At 36.9% G+C, this 22026-nt stretch overlaps 1 protein-coding gene and 1 long non-coding RNA gene across 8 annotated transcripts in view; both read right to left on the bottom strand.

Moving 5' to 3' along the window:
* Positions 1 to 22026, bottom strand: part of LOC128086655 (uncharacterized) — a 631060-nt gene that overhangs the window by 464964 nt on the left and 144070 nt on the right. The window lies entirely within an intron of this gene.
* The window catches only part of SMOC2 (SPARC related modular calcium binding 2), a 132494-nt gene that overhangs the window by 15276 nt on the left and 95192 nt on the right, over positions 1 to 22026 (bottom strand). For all 7 annotated transcript variants that reach the window (XM_052695307.1, XM_052695325.1, XM_052695297.1 and 4 more), the window contains exon 9: positions 19509 to 19591. In XM_052695307.1, coding sequence (XP_052551267.1) covers positions 19509 to 19591 — 83 coding nt within the window. The remainder of the gene's footprint in view (positions 1 to 19508; positions 19592 to 22026) is intronic.

Genomic DNA, 22026 nt, shown 5'->3' with positions numbered 1-22026 from the left:
TTGAGACAGCTCTGGCTTCCCATGAGGAATGCTTCTGGAGGGTTTCTTTCCTCTCACCTTCCAAAGCCATGTAGATAACATGGCTGAATCTCTGTATCTTTATCTGCATTTGTAGAGATAGAGGGTTTTTCTATCTTCTATTGCTTCTAACTCCCTCACTAAGAGATCACAATGTGTCTTTCTCGAGGCCTGACCAGAAAACAACAATTCCATCATGTGGAAAGTATAAAGATTGGGCAAGTTAGATTTTATTCTGGTGCGGAATTAACTTTTTTTTTTTTTTAATGAACTAAACACCCATCTCATTTTGGCCAATTAGATGATGGTACACAGCTGAGATGGGGGAGACTGAGGTTCAGCTCACTGATCCAAACCAGGCAAAAGGGGAGTTGAACCTGGCTTGCTGTTATCCCTCGGGAGTAGACTGATCTCTGACACTGAAGAGTCAGGTTCAGTTCCCTACCGTCTGGTTTGGATTAGCAAGTTGAACCTGGATCCTCTCCTCCTCAGCTGAGTGCTCTAATCACCAAGCTATTATGAGTTTACAGAAGGCGTCCTTTTGTTGTGAGCAAACTCAGAACAAAGACTGTCAAAAACTAATTTTTACCACTACATAAAGACATTTTCAGAAAATAACAGTAACTTCAGATTGGACTGCACGGCCTGTAAGTTACGGCTTCATCTTGCACGGTATAGAGAAATGCAAAAACATATTAAAAAAAAACCTGGCAAATGGGTTAACAGAGCACTCTCACTGAACCAAATGAATGCATAAGCTTGGAGACAAGAATGTGTTTCAGTAGTTTGCTGGACCGTGGCCACTGCACTTTGCACGCTGAAGAGTTGAATTCTCAGAAAACTTTTTTTTGCTGTGCATGTTCTGGGCTCAGAGTTTCCTCCATACCAACCAACAGAGGTTTGGGAACTGATACTTAAGCAGCACTTTAGCATTCTGTCATGCTATAAGGCACTCTTAAATGTGGGGTTTTTTTCAGCAGTGCTCATACACAAGAGAAGCCTGTTCTTTGATATAGGAATTCATTAAGTCTGTAGATTTTATTTTCTATGTATAAATCCATTCTATTTAATACTGAGTGTTTGACTTGTTCTTTATTTAGGATAAATGTTTCAATTATGAGACGTAAACTAGAGAGAGAAAATATACCTTTCAGTGGGATAAAGGTGAATTCACAGTGGATGGGAAAAAGTAGGGCAGTTGGAGGGAATCAAACATTCAGATATTATGGAAAAGAATAATTAAAAAAAAAAAAAGTTCATTGAGATAGCCAAAATATGGCAAAGGGTAGTTCACTTGTTATATCTCAATTTGATAGGCATGTTTCCATTCAGAACTCAGAGTATAGGCTTCATTTCAGTTGCCTTTCCATTTTCTTGTCATGAAAATGCTTACGTTTAATTTACTGAATTTTAAATGGAGGGGAAACTTGGGGTTCTCATAGAGTACCTTCAATAACATCACCAAACTTCATACTCAGTGACTCAGCATAGTAAAGAATCCAGGATTATCTTGATTATTAAGTGCATTTTAAGTTATTCTGACATCTGTGGTCTACTGGAGCAACTGTGAATAGCAATCTATTGTCCCGCATTGGCCTACTACAATCTATGCAATTCACAGACTTACAAGGATAGAAGCATTTACCAAAAATAGAGGAGAAGCTGGGAGCTCCAAATTCATGTTTTACAACTTTTTTTTTTTTTTTTTTTGTAATCTTTAGGATTTCAACTTTTTCCTGCATAAAAACAAATTATATTTCATCTCTCAAATAGGTGAGAGATTCCACATATGCTGGTGATGTCTTCTGAAGTGGTTATCCGGAAACACTGAACAAAAATATAACTGCATAGCTCTCAAAACAGATTTTAAGAATAAACTGCTCTTATTTTAGGCCAGGCATTTATCTGTAGGCTCTGCTGAGAATATAATGAGTATAGAATGTCCTCATTTTATCTTTGCTGTTTTAAAGTGTTCTGGTTTATCTGTAAGCAAAGATAAAACACAAAGAAGGCAAGCGGGAATAGAGAGGTTGGGAAATCCATATTTTGCTGTTGAATAAAGGAGTTCAAATTTTGGTTAAGTTATAGGCAAAAGCAGTTAATTCCTACTTGTCTCCAAATTACAGATGTTTACTAAGGGATAGTGCTGCAAGTAGTTTCTGAGAGGGAAGACAAATCCGTGACAGGAAAAGACTTGAGCCTATGTACAGGAACATGAATCCTTGGTTAAATAAAAAATACATTTGCAAACAAACGTTTCAATTAATAAATGCATCCATAAATGTATTATGACTGAAAACAGGTCCACTCATGAGCGTCATCTGAGATACAAGGGACACAAGTTACCTCTCTCTTTCTGTGCATTGACAGCCCAGGTTTAATAGACTCATTCATTTAATAGTTTTATGATAAGAAATGCTTGCTTCTAATATAAACCAGAGTTTTCTGACCTGTTTCACAGGGTGACTTTCCTTGGGCCAACTGCAAAGAATCAGAGCAGTATGTATCTGCTCACATTCCTCCTTCCCCCTCCAGTCTTCCTCATGAGGTGACTATCAAGTGAAGCCTGCCCACAAGATACCCCACAGCTAGAGATGAACGACATCTAGCAACAATAAAGCATTCACCCAGACGCTTGACTAGGTCTCCAAGCTTAACGCACAAGCAGCTGAAGAATTTGACAAAACAAGGTTTCACTGTAGAAAAAGCCATACCATTTTTACTCTCCCAGGAGACTTCTGCTTTCCCAAATAACCCTAGCTTCACCAAGCCACCTGCCTGTGTCAGGGAAATTAATGAACTTCGAAAGTAAAACCAACTCAAGATGAACAGTGAGCCCTGTTTATCCAAGCATCGGAAATGCCAGCACTACAGCAGTGAGACTTCTTTTTTTACCAAGCCATACAGGGAGCTGTAAATTAAAGCCTGATTTCTGTACCGTACATGTCCAGCCACTGCACTGCACATTAATCTCTTTCCTTGATTCATGTGCCAAGTTTTCAGTAAGGTTGTATGATGCATGCCTTGAACCACAAGTTTGGCACCAAGAGAACTGTGCACTCTTTTAATACTGGGGTCAAAATATGTATCTCAAGAAATTGATTTTTTATAGGAACTCCAAAAGTGTAGATTTTTTTTCATAATCCCAACTGAAAAACACATTTAGTGAATAAAATCATAGATATAAATCCTGCACAGCTTACAGACATAATGAACTGGGCTTATAAACACGTGAGACACAGATGTGGCTCAGTTTGCCTTGACTTTTTAATCATAAAACAAGAACGAAGGAAAAAGAAGCACATCAGACAAAGGATGAAGTCAGCATTCTGTCAAGGAAAGTGGATAGTTGGAACAGAGAACATGAATTTAAACAGTTCATTACAGTTGGCATTTTAGTGTTTGTGAAGAAAATAAACTTAGTCCATCTTGCAATAGGAGAACATAGGAATTTCATGAAAAAAATAGAGTTTAAAAAAAAAAGGAATCCGGAAACTAAAGTAATTTCTTTTTACCTGGGACTAGCTTTCTTTGATTCAGTAGGAACCAGACTAAGTTAAATCAGAGAAAAACAATTCTGTTCAAAATATGACACTGCATTTGTATATCAAATATCAATTATTTTTATCCATGACTCTGGTTCAAATCAATATAGCATTATCAATGACATTCAGAGCATGAACTCTCTGTAGGTGCTGTTTACATAGTTTAGATAACCTCAGCCTCTACAGCCCAGCTGGTCTTCTAATTATACTGCACGAGCACATCCAAAAACTTGGATTCCGCTAAATAATTGAGGAGGAAGAGAGATGTTTACCCAAAATTCATAGTTAGCTAAATGTCTTGGCTTGTCAGGGGAAAAAAGAAAAAAATCATACTGTATACAGAATGCAGTCCTTTGAAATATATCCAGCATAAGATGCACCAACAGTATTTTTTCAGAAAGAACCTTCCTACTTTTCTAAGAGAAAAGATGTTGAGACTATTGTAAGGCCTGGAAAGTTAATTTTTCTCTCATGCTAGAATAAACTTCAGTTTCTTAATAGGTCTGCATGAGAAATCTGAAATGTAAGTATGCAAAGCTAGTACAAAGGGATGAAGAATGTGGCCCTAACAGCCATTTTGACCAGTACATGGTAAAACAGCACTTAATACCTCTGGGATGATTTGAAATCATTGATAAACGTGGATATCCCCAAGCTATATACCATATATGTAGTGAGTATGATGTCACCTGAGGATGTTGAGCTCACACAGCATAGCATGACTGTCCCCACCAAAAGAGGAATGTGTCACACGACATTTAGTGAAACAGTGTAGGCAAATAATGTGCCTACAGGAAAAGTAGGCTGAAACACTCCCTTTCTGGTAAGGGAATAGTTTAAAACCCTTACAGGTCTCACTGTCAGGAAAATATACTACAATTTCATTCACCAGATCTTCCCCCTGGCCCAGATTCATGCCCAGGCAAGCTGATATCTGCCACATTTGGAAGGAGTTGAAAAAACACATCTCAGCACAGGCTCTCCAGGGTCTGAAGTTTGAGCCACCGCGCTCTGCAGTGGGGGAGCAGAAATGGAGGAATGCCCTCCATGTGGACTTCTGGAGAGCAGAAGGGATGACACTCGCGTTCCAACTCCCAGCAATACTCTCCAGGAAAAGCTGGTGTTCATGTTAGATACATGGACTGTAACAAAATTCTGGAAACCTTCTGACAGCCCTTGCCAATGAATCTCATTTATTTCTTCCCTTCTGTAAAATAGAAGTCTATAAAAATTCTAATGAAAATATCAGAGTTCTCCACTTCATAACCAAGTCCTTTGTACAGACTTGCAGGCATACTGTTGTGGTTAACTACTGTCATTTATACTGCTTTAAATCCTGACTAATCAAACTGGATATGGTGAGATTACTGTCAATTCAAAGCAACGAATTAGAAGTAGATTCTGTTTGATTCATATTTGTATTACAGATTAAGTAAAATACAGTTTCTTTACAGCAAGTAACTGCCAAACATGCCAATAAACTGCTATTTACTAAGTCAATTACAAGCAATTTTCAAGGAGCTATCTTTATAATCATCTCGATGTTATGAACTAATGCTGGAGGTTTTTTAGCACTGTATTCATCTATTAATTTCTCTAATTTGTAATAAAATTGCACTTAACAAAGCAAAAAATCCTGAGAACAAAATTATTGATTTCTTAAAGTCAACTTAAATGATGCTAAAGAAAATTCTAATTTGTTTATCTGAAGTGTGTCAGAACTGTAAATAATAGCAGAAATAGCATGCAGCTTACAGAACTTTCAAAATACATGAGAAGATTCTTCACTGAGACAACATCAACCTAAGTCTAAGTAGAGCCATTTCACAGGAGGGTGAGTTGAGATGCATGGGACAATCTGTGTGCATACACATGAAGATATTAGCATAGATACAGATTTGAATTTAGCACTATATGTACTATCATATAGAGGGTTTTAACCTGCATAAATCAGAATCACATTACTGCTGAAATTGCTGTGGTGAAATTGCAAGCACATATCACCCAAAGAAATGCCAGTGGAAACATTACACCCCAATGTGTCTTCACAAATGGTGTACAAGCCACATGTTTTTGGGGAAAAGGGAAAAAAAATCCAGAACTCTCTTGCATAAATCTCTTAGAGAGCTTTAGAACATTTTATTAGCAATACTTTTCTATCCTTCCAGCTCTTTCTCTGGTACTGTGAATTTGCCTGTGCAGAGCTCAGTGGAACAAAAAAAAAATCCAACTAATAAAATACCTCTCTAATTAACTCAAAATTGACTTTCTTTATTCAAATGGATCAAGTACCAGATATTCTGAAAAATTTCCAAGGGTGGAAACACGTGCTGCATATCTTACTGGAGCGCCAGGAATCTTCTCTTTTCAGTGGTTCAAAGACCTTATTTCATGACTATTTAAAGGTAACCTCTCTAAACTTAAATTGTGGGGTTGGAAATCTCCACCATATATGGAATAGTAACTCCTTTTAGCCAATGGTTATTTTTTAAGTGCACACATATACACACACATACATAACTAATGGAGCTTTCTAGGATGATTTCCTGCTTCAAATGTTGAAAATCAGAGACACATAAGAATAATGGCAGAAGGTGAGATTGTATAGTGAATATCAAAAGCAATTTGTCACTTAAATTCAAAATGTAGCATATTTTTTTCACCACAATTCAGATAACATATAATACAGGTAAATATACAATTGACCATACCAATCAATAACTATACCTATATGTTGCTTACTTCTTCAGTTAGCTTATTTTTTCAGATTTCAGGTTGCATTTTCTGTGACTAATTCTGCCAACATCTCGTAAACATTTTGTCTTACTAACTGTGGATAAGTACAGAACCTACGAACTCTTTTCTTATTGGCACTTCTCCCTGTTTCAAAGTTCGCAGCATAGAAGGTTCTATAGCGATGAATAAATCATAAATAAAATGCTGATGAATATTCACTCTGATTTTTAAATCGGCTTCATTTGATAACCTTTGCTTTGCATTTGTTTTGCTGCTTTCCAAAACTAATTTCAAGTTGCATCTCTAACCTGCAAATTTATGTACTTAAAATTCAGATTTGTAAGGGTGGATTCTGTAAATGGTACCGCAACTGAAAGACGCTAACTTTCCACTGGCTTTGAGAGCCTGCATCTCATTTAGCAATCAAGAGACTATACAGAATGCAGAATACCAAGGGTTATGGAACCAACATAAACCTTCATCCTACAAACTCTTATGCCTAGGCTTAACTTTATAACCACATGTAAAGGTTCCTTTGATTTTAACAGGACTAATCACAACAAGAATGTAAGTGTTTGCAGGTCCAGGGTTCAGCAGGTCATGAATTGTATTTTAGGAATATTTACAGTAAATTGCTTGTAGATGACTTACAGAGCTATACTAGAAGACATTTCTAGATAGCAAACAAATTCTAGAACTTCACAAGCTTAAAGGGCAATATTCATGAATACTTTATTTCCCCAGATTATTCATGGCTTTCTGCCAAATGCCAACACCAGGAATCTATGAACAGTAGCACTCCTGCTGAGCTATAGAGAAGCAAATTTCCAAATCTTGTGAAGCTTTCTGAACCCTTTGAAAGAATTCCCAGATGTTTTTATGGAGTAACTTTATTTTCTCCTCAGGGGCTCTCAGTTGCAGGAGCCTAGAAGTTGTACTGAACACAAGGGATAACATTATATATTTGAAACCAGTGAGAGTCTTGTATACACTTTATTCTTTGTGAACAAGAGTATTTGTTATACATCTCTTCACTGAGTCCAAAGAAATGTATTCTGCCTAAATACCTGATGCAAAAAGGGATCTGGTTGAAAGCCAGCTGGCTTAAGCTCAGCCAGCATGAAACAGAGGTGACACGTTGGCAGACTGAAGCACTTTGAGGAACTTTCTGGCAGGAACTTTCTCTCCCTCTTCAACTGATGGCATTTGTCCATCCATTGTCCAAGTGGCTCTGCAATCAACTACACTGTAAAATTTCCAAGGATCATCTTGTTGCTCCTTGTTTGTACAGTGCCCAGAACACTGAGATCCCAGACTACACAAAGAGTCCCTATAAAATAGTGTGATACAGATAAATAGCCACTCTAAGCATGCAGATTTCCCAAGCTCTTGTCTGTTCCCACATTCTTCATATTAGTGGCAGGCATGCCACCTTTTATCTGTGTCTGTTTCATGACTTGCAGCACTTACTAAGATAGAACATGTAGAGTCAATCATGCCTTTGTTTCTGCATGACTTGGAGAACATAACTTTTGGACATCAGCTGGAAACTCTACCTTAAGCCTGATATTTTACTTTCTAAAATAAAGCCATCCTTAGTAAAAACACACAACACTTACACTGTCCCTTGTGCTTGGGACCAGTCCCCCTTTCAAGAGAGCTCAGGATGTGAGTTACCATTTACAAATTCATGTCTAGTCTATGCCACAGGAACTAAGAGTGCTTGTTCTCAGTGGTCCATTGTGATACTTCAGATAGTTTCAGAGACATCTATCAAGGGGAAAGGATAACAACAACAGACTATTTCTGGACCAGTGAGTTAGTAAGTAGTCTTCTTCCATTACTACTATGGTCTATAAATAATCTCCATCAGATTGCATGCAGCTTACAGAGTTATCCTGAGTTATCAATAAACTTTGGAATTGATAGATATTCATGTACTGTTTTATTCTATAATCTGTCACTGATCTTCCCAGGCAAGTCATGCTAGTATCTAGAAAACATGAACACTGAAAACACTCTTGGTCAGAATCAGCTTTCTCCACAAAAGCAAGTGAACAGAAATATTCATGCAGCAGGCTAGAATCTAAATATTTTCCTTAGAAAATATACATACTGATGTGAGATCAGAGTGTGAACAGTTTTGACTTCATCTTGCGCATTTTCCTTGTCACGCAAGATGAGCTCATTTGCCTGACACTTTCAGTCATTACTCAGCAGCCAAAACTGAGGTCATTTCTGTATTATACATTAAATTACACAGAATGTTATGAATTGGGAAGCCTTGTAATGACTTGATATTTCACAAACCCTAACCTCATAATTCTGCCTGGATTGCAAAAAGTCATTGTTTGATACAAAACACAGAATTACTAGGGTGGTTTATTATCAATAGAGAGTATTTGCAAAGTTTTTGAGAACTGAAAATCCCATCAAACACACTGGGAATAAAATGCTCATTTTGTTTCAAAACTGGAACACTTTTCCAAGTGACTAAATGTGAAGAATAAATGGCTAATCTTTGCTGGCCCTTCTTGAAAATATAGCTGCAGTTATACATGCATTCTGAAATGAAAATATTTATTTCTCCCTGCTACAGATTAAGCATGAGGTTATTTCTGCCAGGTAATCAAGGAGGACTTGTATCCAAATATGAAAACAAAACAGTGCAAGATATCCATTTTGCAGGGAATGGCCTTACAAATCAACGGCATGTTTTTATTCAGTATATACTCTATCAGATGAAAAAAGAGAAGGCCCATACCATGCTTCTTAAAGGAAATAATGTCTTATTATGTGACTGTGATGATAGGGCTCAGGAGTCATCTTTCATTATGATTACAGTCCTGGCAGACTAAAAGGTTTTTGCCTTTTCCATTCAGTGTTTTCCTGCTATCTCTCAGATTGCAAGATGATAAGGATTACAGACTTCTCGTAGAAAACACTGAGATTATAATACATCAATCTTTCTCTCTTCCTGTGTTGGTTTTTTTTCCTACTTTTCACTCCAAAACAGCAATCTAGTTGCCCCTAATTTTAATGAGATACTTCTCCCATGTCTTCACTCTACCAGAAATTATGTATTTTTTTTAATGCATTTCTTGAAGCTTAGCAGCATTCAGAAGACAGTGTCAAAGTTTGTTCAGTCACAGCAAATATTTTAATCCCTTTCAGGTTCCAGTATGATCAAAGGTTCACTCTGCTTCTGTCAGGATTTTACACAGGGCACTGACAATACCTCTGTATCTATGGTCATGTATTTACAAGCAGCTGTTTTAAAAGGGTCTGAGGGTTTTCATTCTAAATTACAGACTTCTTCTAAAAGACAAGAACTACCTTGAGTTGATTCATATTTTTTTCTGCATAGCCCTTGCTAAAAGAAATAGAGCTGCTTAATATACACTGTTTTGCACCCAGATATTAGACTTTAAGTGTTGCCTCAAAACATTTTGCAAAGCTGCATACTTTTAAGCACCATTGACAAACAAACTTCTCTTGGAGTACAGAATATTTATCCATGCAGAGCTGCTTAGAATTTGTTGTAAGGAAGCAGGACTAAGGAGTCTGCATGAAGTCCTAGCTTAAGGAGAATGAAATCCAAGACTTCATTAGACTAAATTTCAGTAGGGCATTAACCATTGCTCCCCCTCTCACAGCTCCATTAAGCACAGGCTATATATATGTACAAGTTTACATCCTCAATGGAAATAAACAAACACAGCATCATCACTATCAGTGTAACTTTTCAGATATGCACCTGGATTTAAAGAAGGCATTTCTAGGGGAAAGCATTCTCTCAAATATTATTTTCCCCAGCAGACAATAGTGACAATCAGAAATTCATGTGGAGAATACTGGTGCAAAGGCAATGGCTGTACAACAGCTGGGTGACAGACTCCCAGGAGGGCAGCCAGATACAGAACATTGTCTCTGGACATGTGTTCCCTGGCAGTGTCCCATGTCAGGGACCTTCTCAGCTCACACCAAAGGCAGAATGGAGTGGCACAGAGCAGCACAGAAGACAAGGTCACTGCACTTAACAAGGGATTTGGCTGGAAAGGGAGGATAGCAACAAGTGAGGTGAGAAACAGAATTTGTGTTCCTTGGCATAGCCTCCAGCATTTTTTTAATGCTGAGAAGCAAATGAAGTCAGTGTTTGTTAGTCCTAATATAGCCCCTTAAAATAAACATTAAATTATAGGGTAATATTAAATACAGCTATGAATGAAATGCTATTGCTGAGCCAGTAGCATCACCTTTGATTAGCCAACTTTTCTTTTTTGCTAGTTGTGACACAGCTGTGTCTTTCACTGCTGCTATGCTAGAGCTCAAATGCTTTCACTGTAATTTCTTTGGACAAACATGAACATAACGGGAAACTACAGCAGCTCTTGAGTTATGTGTTTGAGCCTTTTTTTCCCCCAGTATTAGTATTTATTATTTTTTAGGTTGAGGGGAAGATATTCTTTTGTTAAGAAATAAATAAAAATTTAGGCAAGAATAAAAAAAAAAAGTAAAATACTATAACTAGACCATTAGTAATTATAGACAGGAGGAGATGTACAGAAGGGAATGTGCAGGAAATAAATGTGATTTGCAGAGCCTTGAAAAATAACATACAGGCTTTCTTTCCTCTGTAGCAAAGCTGCCTACTGGAAGACTATATGATGTAATCACGTAGTCTGACAAAAGGGTAACAATATTGAAGCTACTAAAAAGCCCAAACTGTTGTAGGTTAGAGAGACAGTCTTCAGTGTTCAGCTGTTCTGAAGCTATTGTACTGTTCCCTGGAAATACAGGGCTTACTGCTGCAGACGTCTGTTTTCACAAGAAGGTTTGACCAATAGATGGCACGTGGTTGTTAAAAAACCCTGCCTTAGCCCAACATCCTCCCCAGGCCACCACTGCTCATTACTAAATAGCTGTGTTACAATGTGGGCATCCTTACTCAGCCAGTGCTTGCAACACCAGTCTGTGCTTTGTGTACTCTCCTCATCCCATCCAGCGAGTGCTCTGGTATTGCATGAAGCTTACTGCTGTACAGACATGCAGATTTCCTCTTTGACATCCACTTCTTTGCCCATTGTGCATCCTTCACAGCCATTGCTTCAGGCTTCCAGCACAGGATAATGTAATGGACTTGGATACATGGAAAGAGCCCTTCACTTCTCACTAACCTGCATGAAATCAGTGGTATTGGAAAGACATCCAGACACTCAAGAAAGCAGACAGATGGAAAGTTGGGCTCCCTCCTGCAGCTCCACACCTTACTGAAGAGAGCTAGTGCTTTAGAAGGAGAAATAGTCATTGACCTCCTCCCCCAGCATTAAGGAGCTGAGGAAGAGCAAGCCTGGCCCTACAGCAGCCATCTCCACCTCAAAGTCAAGGCTCACCTCTCCTATCCTTGTTGCAGGTGTAGCTAAGCTGCAGGCAGACTCTTTTCTTTGTCCATGTAACATGGTTTCATGGTTCTGCCATTGCCACTGTGGACACATGCACCAGCTTTGCATTAACTACTTAGGGATCCAGCACTTAAGTGCATGTGCCTTCTCAGTAGAGAGCTTTTTTGGCAAGTGTCTCTTGGTAAATAAAGCCATACAGGGCTCAAGACAAGAGTAGCACACTCAGCCAAAACTGACAGAAACTTTAAATGTTTTTATTTTTACTTATAGACTTCAGAAGAGGCAACTTAGAGTTCTAATACTCAAAAACAGAAATGGATACTTTCAATATTAGCTCATCCAGCCAAAAAGCTGGTTACAGAATAAAAATGGAATCCCTTTAAATCACAGGTCAGTGGAGAATGCTACATGCCAACAGACTTAACAATATGAAACTCATGGGAAGGTAGGTGTACATACATAATCTGTTTTATGATCAGAAAAACTCAATTAGTTAATTGATACTTTTAAAAGCAAGCAAATTTTTAGTCTTTGATGCATTCAGGAATGTGTGGTAAGTCATTTTAGCCTTGGTGTCAGTGCTGGTGCTACCTCCAAAGAGGAAGCAGAGGGCAGTCTGAAACTACAGTAAAAAAGATAGGTAGGCTGGTGCTGAGAAACCGCCTAAGGTTCTGGTGATCAGAGATAGAGCAGCTGTAACAGTATAGTAGAACATACCTGTAAAGGAAAAACAGTTAAGTCTCTATTGCTTTCTTTCTTTAAAGGCTGCTGTTGAAGTAAGTCACTTTATATGATGGCTGTTTGGCTGCAGGTCTTGCATCACTGTGGTTTGGACATTTCCAATTATTTCTCTTTAACTTTGGAAAAAAGAAGATGTGGTGCCAACATCCAAAAGCAAACTGTAGTTATCCACACACAAATCACCCATAACTTAAATCATGAGGTTTGCTCCACAAAGTATAAACTGTTCAAGTCAGTGCTGAATATCCTGTCTGAACAGAAAATGAAGCCATTGCAACAGGAAGAAAAGCAAGCAGTTAGAATAATTGCCTTTCTCTTAAGTAAAACACAAATGCAAAATAAATGATAGGAGTTATATCAGGAGCTCTCATGCATGACTCTGGGAGAAAATACAAGCTGCTTGAATGCCAAAGTTAAACTAACTTATGAAGATCTATAGAAGAGAATAACAATTGAGAACTGAGTCACGAGAAGGCACTGAAACAAGAAAACACCCTAAATTCAAATGAAATGTAAAGTTTTAAGGGATTTTTCTTTTTTATAAATTGACTGATTGTGCAAGAGATGTGCATCAGGAAATCTAAATAAGTAATACGCAAAGATTCATAGCATGCCTTCAACTGTAGACCAGCATAGTACAAATACAGTGATCATCCTCAGCCCCGGATGTAAACCAGTTTTTTCAGCTTTGGGTTGCAAGCAGGAGGAGCAGTGATCCATACTCTGTTCAAGCTGAGACTTCAAAATCTGTCTCATAGAGGCTAAGCAAACATAGCCATTTTGCTAAATTTTATCCTTTTTGTGTCACTAAATAAATCCAAACTACTGAAAATGGAAACCTTTCACACATTTAGTTCAGTGCTTTTACGCCCCCCAAATACTCATCTTTTTAGATAAATGCTCTACAATCAAAAAATATAATGAGAATCATATTTAGTGAGACCTCTTGGAGATCACCGAGAGTGCAGGAAAGATGAAGTAAAACTGAAATACTGATCTTATTTCACAAGTAGAAATCTGCAGAAACTTCAGTGCAAGTGCTGCATCTTACTGGATTCCGTCTGAATTAACTGAAAACTGCTTCTCACGAAAAGCAAACATTTAGTGGTAAAGAATGCTATTATTTTGAGAAGTGTCCCTTTTTCAAAAAGGAACACTTTCAGGACTTTCACTATATGGGCTTACTGAGTCTGTATATTCACCCAAGTCAGTAGATAGTATTACATTTCAATTTTACAGTTTCCCCTCCCAAATTATGCCTTTGTATGAGAGGAAGTATCACAACCATAGGAACTTTAAAATACAAGCTCTCCTAAAAAAAAAAAAAAAAAGAAGAAGAAGAAGAAGAAGAAATTTAAACAAACTGAAATGAAAGATAAAGATAAACAAGATTAATGGTCTGACATAAAACCACAAAACCATAGAAACCCAGTTAAGTCTGAAAAACCAGCTTGACACTGTGTCCCTCTCTCAAGCCATCATGTCTTTCACTCATTTGAATTTCTTTATTTTTGGCTAACAAACAGATAATTGTACTTATAATTAAAGAAAGTTGTGCTGGCAAAATCACATTCCCCATAATACTCCTCACATTCTTGATAATAAGAATTGTATTACAGGGGAAAAATAAAAATGAAAAACAAAAATTCTCAGGTCGAGTAACAATACAAAAGCCTTGAACTGTACAAAAGATTATTCAAAGTTTCTCTGGCCCTCACACACAGTGGAGTTTGAAACAGATCCTTCTTGCATTTGATGCATACTCTTTCAATAAGAAAAAGAAGTGCCCTTGAGGCAAAATAGCTGAGTGGTCTGGCGCTGTCCCAGTATGCTATCATGTCTTGCTCTCTTACATATACAAGTCCCTTTCTTCCAGGTTGCTGAGAACACGCACACCCCAGGGACATCCCAGAACAATCCACTGGAGTTTAAGGAAAAAAAAATTTAAGAAAAAAAGTGTTGTTTCATCTTTATCTCATTTTTTTCTAGTTCTTGTGCTTGTATACCTTTTAATAACATATTTAATATACAAGTAAAGGAGTATAATCTATGAATATAAATAATCTATATAACTAATGTAAATATAAGGAATATTATATATTTTATGATATATATAATATTTATATAATATAAAAATAAATATACATCTATTGAAAGCGTACACTCAAAACTGTTTTTGGGTGGGGGCAAACAAAATTTGGAGACTACTGATCTAAGGTCCCTCTATGAGGGCTTGGAAGATTTGAGAATTGCACTTCTTACAACCTATGTGACCTCACAAATCTCTCTTTGGTCTCTTTGGAACTGCCTTCTGCAAAGCCTGGTTACAGTCAGGAGTGGTGCTGATCAGCTGTGGAGCCTACACCATCCTCAGATACAGGCAGTTGTGAGCATAGTCTCAAAGATTCAAGACTTCCCTGCTGGATACAGACAGATACATCCATATGCTTACATGAGGTCCTTATCAGCTAGTGAAGAAATCTCTGAAGTATGTTATGTATGTAACATATGCTGTATTACATTTCTGCCTAATTTTGTTGTGCACTTTTCTAATTTGAGACAAACTTCATTTTGGAACAAGCAGCCTACACGGAATTTATGTGCCCACTGAATCCCAGGGAACTGCAAAGTTTGACAGAAAGACTAGATTAGGAAATGTACTATTAAGAATTTTGAAATAAATGCAACATGAAATATAACTCTCAATATATGCAATCCCCTTCTGTGCCCTAGGAGCAACCAACCCATGCACATAGGAAAGTCTCACAGGCATTTTTACAGGAAATTTATAACAGGATTTTCCTTATTTTCTGGCAGTGCCCAATGTCTTCTCTCCAGCAAGTGCATCACATTACTAAATTCAGTAGAGAAATTAAATACCAGATGATCTAAAGTAAATTTTTTAAATATTTTAAAATATTTTTTTGATTTTTTTTCTCTGAGAAAATTATCAGCCTCACATAGCCACTAAACTGATGCTTCTCTGAGATTGTTCTCACCTATTGAAAGCTACATAATACATACAATTCTTTCACCCATAGACCCAGACTAAAGATACAGATCCAGGAACTAATATTTCCTGACCTGTTACTAATTATTCCTGACCAATGATTAATGACATTGTGAAAGACACAGTGGCACCTATACCTCATTCAGTCATCCTAGAGGGTTAGCTTTAACTAGCCTTCATGCTATACACTTTTAAATATTTGCAACTGGTTTGTGCAGAAAACTCAATTTCATTTTAACATATTAGTTATCCAAAAGTCTGAAATAAAACATTCAAGGCCCTACAGAAGACTGTGCCAGTTCATCACTGGGCTTCCATTTTACTGTATAACATGGTGGTGAACAAAAGGTCAAAATAGGAATGTTTGAAAACTCTCTCTGTGAGAAAGGGAAAAAATCTGCTTTCCCTCGTTTGCGACATTCACTGGACTCCTTTTTGGGTTCATTTTCATTATCTCAGAATAACTGGTTTCTAAGCAGGACCAAAACCACAAGTAACCTCAGAAAAATGCTTTGGCCTTAAAAAAAAAAAAAAAAAAAAAAAAAAAAAAAAAAAGACTAGAAATCTTACGGGAAGAATTATTATAATATAACCTCCAGTCCAATCTAACAGATACAGGTGGCTTGGATCATTCTTAAAAACATTAGATTAGCTTTCAATGTCAAATGCTTTATATTATGTTACCCTCGGGATGTGAGGATATACTCTTAGCACAGTTTAAATCAGTGGGAATTTTGCCATGGACTATAATGGGCCCTTACTTTCTACAATTTTGCCTTAACAAGATATCAGTGTTTGCCAAAAACTGCATTGTGATTTATTGCAAATCATTGCTAAAAATATTTGGCTTAACATGTAGTAAGTTTGAGTTTTCAGGTGGTATAAATCAGTGTAGCTGCAGAACTATGCCAATTTAATCCACCTGAGGATGTATCACTGGATCTTATCCTATTTATGATCATCCATAGTAATAAAATAATTGTTTCAAAATCTTCCTAGTTTTACACAGCAGGCAGTTATAGTGGTTTCACCTATGGCTACTGCATTTTTGTGGGTATAAGCTGCAAATCAAGCATCAAGCAAAATCATCCTTTCAAAAACGTTATAATCTCTTGAAAGTCAGGGCAGATTACCTACTTGTTTTTATTCAATCCTGGCACCACTCAGCAATCAGGTGTTGTACTTCAGACAACTCAAATGGAAACATGCCTTTACAGTGCTGCTTACAGTAGAGAAACTTCAAGAAACAGTAGTCCATTTCTATTGAAAAGTGGACTTGTATTAACTGAATGGCTTTACCTGTTACTGGTTATGGCTGAATCTCATTTGTGCAAGATCCTCTTTCCACTAATACAAACTCAATTCATTTTTACTTAATCTAGTGTTTGCATTTTGGTGATGGTAAGAGAGAAGTTTTTCAAGTGAGTGATTATCTCTTGAGTATTTATTAGACTAGCCATGAGAGAAAAGAGAAAACCTTAAAAGAGAGAAAGAACAATAAACACCTCTAACACAGTTGTAACTGTGAAGCAAACTACTCCATCCATTACTTTTAAATGTATGCACTTCATGCCACAGAGTAGAAGGAGGTTTTTCTAGCTAGCTCATAACTGTTCATGAAATCTTAGGAAATTTTGGTATTTGTCTTATTTTAAAACAACATAAAGCATTTGAAAGCCAAAGATAATTTGTGGGTAAGCAACATGAACTTGGGAGAGCAAATCTGTGTCATATATAATATAACGATATTATGAGCTCACATTGCTGCAGAGGTTTGCTAGACTAAAACTCACGTAGCACAAAATACCAAGTGTAAGTGGTAAGAAAAAATCAAAAGACCATTGCCCAACTTAATGAAGGAGCTTACAGCATGGAAAATTCTTGTTAATTGTTTCACTGGTAAAGTATCCCAACTTGGATAAATCTTTATTACTGCACTGCATAAAAGCACTACCGGTTTGCAGAAGAAAGAGAAGTGTGAAAACTGGATGCTCCTCATCATGGCTCTTAGAAACCAGCTGTCAAATGCTTTTTCAGGCTTTTTGTTTTTGGGAACAAGCAGAAGTGACCCACAAGCAATATCTTTTGCAGAACTAAGTGCCAAATTTATTTCTTGACTTTTCACTCTCTTATTGAGTTATCCTCCCTTTTGAGTGTATGTTTTTCTCACTCAGAAAAATACACAAATGAACTCAAGTAATTATATAAGCCTGCAACTATGCAAGTGCTGTTTTGATAGAAATTGTTGGAGATGAACAGAGTACATGTGAGCGTAGGCCTGATCTAATTTCCACAGAAATTAGTGGCCAGCTTTCCATGGACTGTAAAATATGTCCCAAATTACCCCTGAACTACCTGCTAACTTCCTTTAAATTAAAGCAGCAGTAAATAACTTCAGTAAGCAAGTACTGTCTGATGAAATGATGGATAAACATAATAAATCTGACTGTCACCAGAGCTGTACTTACCACTAAACTTTACATATATGGAGATTTATGTAGCACATATGGCTCTTGCTGAACTGTGAAGAGCTAAACAGCAAAACTGCAAGCCAAGCATGTTCAACCCCTTTTTTTTTTTTTTTTTTTTTTTGCATAGGAAACCAAAAGGACACAACTTGCAAAGAGCAGTGAAAGTCAAGCTGCAAAATTAAATTTTAGCAAAAATCAGTTTTTCATCTCTTAGTGTATCTGTTCAGTATCTTATGTGATAAAAGACAATGCAGTGTACCTCAATCATGTTAGCCTCTCTCCTACTATTTCTCTCATAAATTGACCACAGACTACCTGAAACCTAACCAGAGTTTATGTCCCATTACTAGTGCTTAGAAGACTGCTGTCTGACTGCTCTAACAGCTGGAAAATACTTTACAGTTTCCAGGCAAAATGTGTTCAGGGTAGTTTGTTTTTGTACCAAAGCTGCTCCTGAGGAAAACTATTCTGCTTCTCTTCCTTATGGTCTCAGAGGAACAGTATCTCCTCTGGCTCTTATCTTGTTTGTCTAAGTGAAGCAAACACTAGTTACCTTCTCTTTTCCATGATTTAAAGTGCTGTACCTAAATAGCTTATTTCTCCTGTGCGCATCTATTTTCCCTGAACATGGATGACAAGAATAACACCCGTGGTTCTGGAAAAATTAAGAAAAAAATAGGTCCATCTAAAATTGCATGAATGTTTCTTTGTCTGTCTCGAATGTGTGTTCCTGTCTTTATGTCCCATCATACCCAGACAGGTATGTTTTGGGGTTACACTTACTTCTTCTACATCCATTGTGATTGTACAGCATTTGTTTCATGACAGAGCATTAATGTCTGCTTCATTCAAGACAAATTTCAACACTGATGGACATGTTTAATTCAGAATTATTATGTAGACATTTCTCTCAGTGATAAACTAAAATATTTCTCATGACACAGAAAACCTGCTCAAATCATTTGCTTGTTTCTGATTCTTTACTACAGATGGCAGTGATTCATAATTTCCCCTCTGCATGGGCATTACCACTAAAATGGGCTGTACCTTGTTATTTACATGCCTTAAAAGATCAATTCAAAAATAAAGCAAATCTGACTGCTATGTAGCTCAGCAACCCAGAAATATGATCTCTCAGACTCTTATAAAAAGTTGGGGGGGAAATCAAAAATCTGATAAGCACCAAAGTTTGTTCCAACACCCTAGAAGATTTAATATTTTTCTAAGGTAAACTAAAGTCTTAGAAAACAGTAAGTCGATACATTTTTTACACTGATCTGAAGATAGAGACCAATTTACCAAGGATATTGATCACTTCTTGGTATGGTAAAAGTAAGAAATAATGCCATTTTCAGTAACAGCATCATAACCACTGAAAAAATGCGCCTTGCTTTCTTTGACATCTTAAGATCCATATCTATACACACTGTTTCAAAGCCAAATGCTTCATTTAGTTGCAAATCAATGCATGAATTTCTAAGAGATATACTGTTTAGATACGAGGTAATGAATTGCTTTCTAAGTTATTGCAGTGACAAATCAAAGAACTGGAATGCATGATGCCATGTTTATCTGTTTGACTGACCTTGAAGCTGTCGTCCTTTGTATAAATCCTTTGTTTTGGTTTGGTGAGCTCTGGCACTGTTATCACATTTAGGTTGTTCATACCTAAAGAACAAACATGAAGAAAATAAAACAGCCGAGTTTAACTTAATTTACAAATAATTTCCAATACTATATTCCAAATTAAACTTGTACCTTCTTTTGTACAAGGGAAAAAAATGGTTTCTCATTCAGAAGAGGCAATGCAAATTTATCTGCTTATTTTCCACTTACTTAAGAGAATCTGAATAATTGTTATTTATTTCAAACAGATTGTTCTACAGGGAGGAGAAAACTGTGGAGAACTGCTATAAAAAAATCCATAATAAAAAATATAGTCTAAAAAATATTTTAAAAGTGAGGTTCTCCTCAAGCCTGCCAGATCAAAAAGCTATAAACAATGTAACAAACTCTGGCATATGACACAGTACTCATGTTGTGAAACACCATAAAAGCAACTTCAAAAATCACAGCAAGGCAGGTACTGTATTTAGTTAATACTGCAGCACTAAATGCATTTACTACTGTATCCTCTCCAAAGCAAATGTTAGTTTACGTATGAAGAGCTAACCATGAACAGCTAAGCTAGCATTTCAAACAAGAGGGAAGAACTGGAAGGACGGGAATTGGACTGGAATGGATTGAAATATGTTGTGGAAAAAAATTCATTTCCACCTGCTACATGAATATTCAGGTTCTTCTTTCTGATAAATTTACTTAAAGCCAGGTTGTTAGTCCAGTCTGTAACAAGAAACCCTATGCTATTTGCACCTTCAAAAAATAGTGATCAGTGCAACACCACTGCAATATCTTTCATGCAAGACTGGAAGCATGGCAATATTTACTGAATTTTTTTGCTTCTTACAATCCCATGATTAACTCTTGGTGGCTTTTCACTCAGTTTGGCACTATCTCCTGATGAATGTTATTTTTTCATTCAGCTATAGTAGATTGAAGCTGCAGAATCCAGTGTATATCATTTAAGAGAAATTTCAACTCTAAGTTAAACACAGTAATGTGACTTGTGTACACGTATGTATGTGTGCTCATACATGTTAATTGAACCTAGATTCTTTTATATCCTATTTGACTGCTCATCTTTGAAATGCTCTGTTCTAGCTTCCCACAAATCAGATTTACTGAGGGACATACTAAAATGTCTAATCTGAATATACTAATTCAGATTTTTGGTACTGAATATTTTTTTTAAGAACACTGAATGGTGTCTGTGTCTTGAGTTCAGGCTAGACTGCCCCAAGGAACAATATGCAAGTGTTCAGACTTTAGTTACCAGCCAGGATAGAGAAAAATAAATTCTTTTCTTCCTTTGAGCGCATAATTTATTTTCACATCATGTGATGAAACTGCCTACTGGTCCATCTAATTTTGGCTTCTTCAAGAATGTACAATGTTGTTTCACAGACATGGGAGAGGTATAGAAACAACAAGAATAGAAGCTGCTTTGATAGCATGACTAGGATTTAGATACCTGATGGATGCCCACTGCAATCAGCCAAAAAGAGTGAAAGGGAAATCTCTGAGCAATACGCACTAATGCAGTGTCTGGCAACCAGCCTGGCTCCTGATTAACCTGATATCTGACTATGGATTCCCTTCATCTACTTCTGTTATTGTTACTGCCTACACTTTCTTGTTTCACCTCTTTTCTTCTACCCCTTCACTTTATATTTTTGTTAAATACAGATGTAGCTCATCGCATACCAGCTAAATCTATTAAATCCCAATAGCTGTTAAAATGTTGTAATATGAGAAGTATACTTTTAACTCTTTAAACAACTCAAGAAAGATAAAGTGAATCATGAGAAATTTGCCGTGATGACACAGTCACACTGTGACACACAGGAACTGATAAGTAAAACACATTTGCCTCAGTTTTCATTGGGAAAGAGATAGCATGTCAGAATGCAATACTATCAGGTTAAAAATAATGCAGTCAAAAGACCCCAATTTACTCTTCAAAAACTTTTAAAGAGAGAAAAAAAAAAAAAAAAAACACCTTACACTGAGCTTGTATCAAGAGTCAGCAATGGTTTCATAAAAGCTGCTTTATATCCCTAAGCAGTCTGCTTGGAGACTTAGAGGTGTATGTAGTACTGGAGGATAGAAAGTTACAGGAATTCTCCACAGTGGGCAAACTCGTAGAGCACCTTATCCTAGAGAATCATGTGTAAATGGACTGAAGATTATTTTGCCTATGTTCCTAGCTGCTCAAAGTCACAGGTGAGAACACAAAGTCATGGCCCTGCTGAGCAAAAGGGTTGACAATCATGCTCTACGTCCAGAAAGCACTAGAAGCAAGCTGGAAGAGGCCATTCTGATAAGACTTTTAGGGGGAGTGTTGTTTGCACACTTTACATGTATTAGTTCATCTTAGTCAAATGGATATCCTCTCTAGGTTTTCATAAAAGCCAGTTTTGTATTGCATTTTTATCTATTTCTTGGGCATTTTACTGTTTGTCTAACACAGCACTCCTCATTAT

The sequence above is a fragment of the Tympanuchus pallidicinctus genome, unplaced genomic scaffold (genome assembly GCF_026119805.1).
Source record: "Tympanuchus pallidicinctus isolate F22 unplaced genomic scaffold, pur_lepc_1.0 scaffold1, whole genome shotgun sequence".
NCBI lineage: Eukaryota > Metazoa > Chordata > Aves > Galliformes > Phasianidae > Tympanuchus > Tympanuchus pallidicinctus.
The sequence above is the reverse complement of the archived record's forward strand: the minus strand, read 5'-3'. Positions and strand labels throughout refer to the sequence as shown.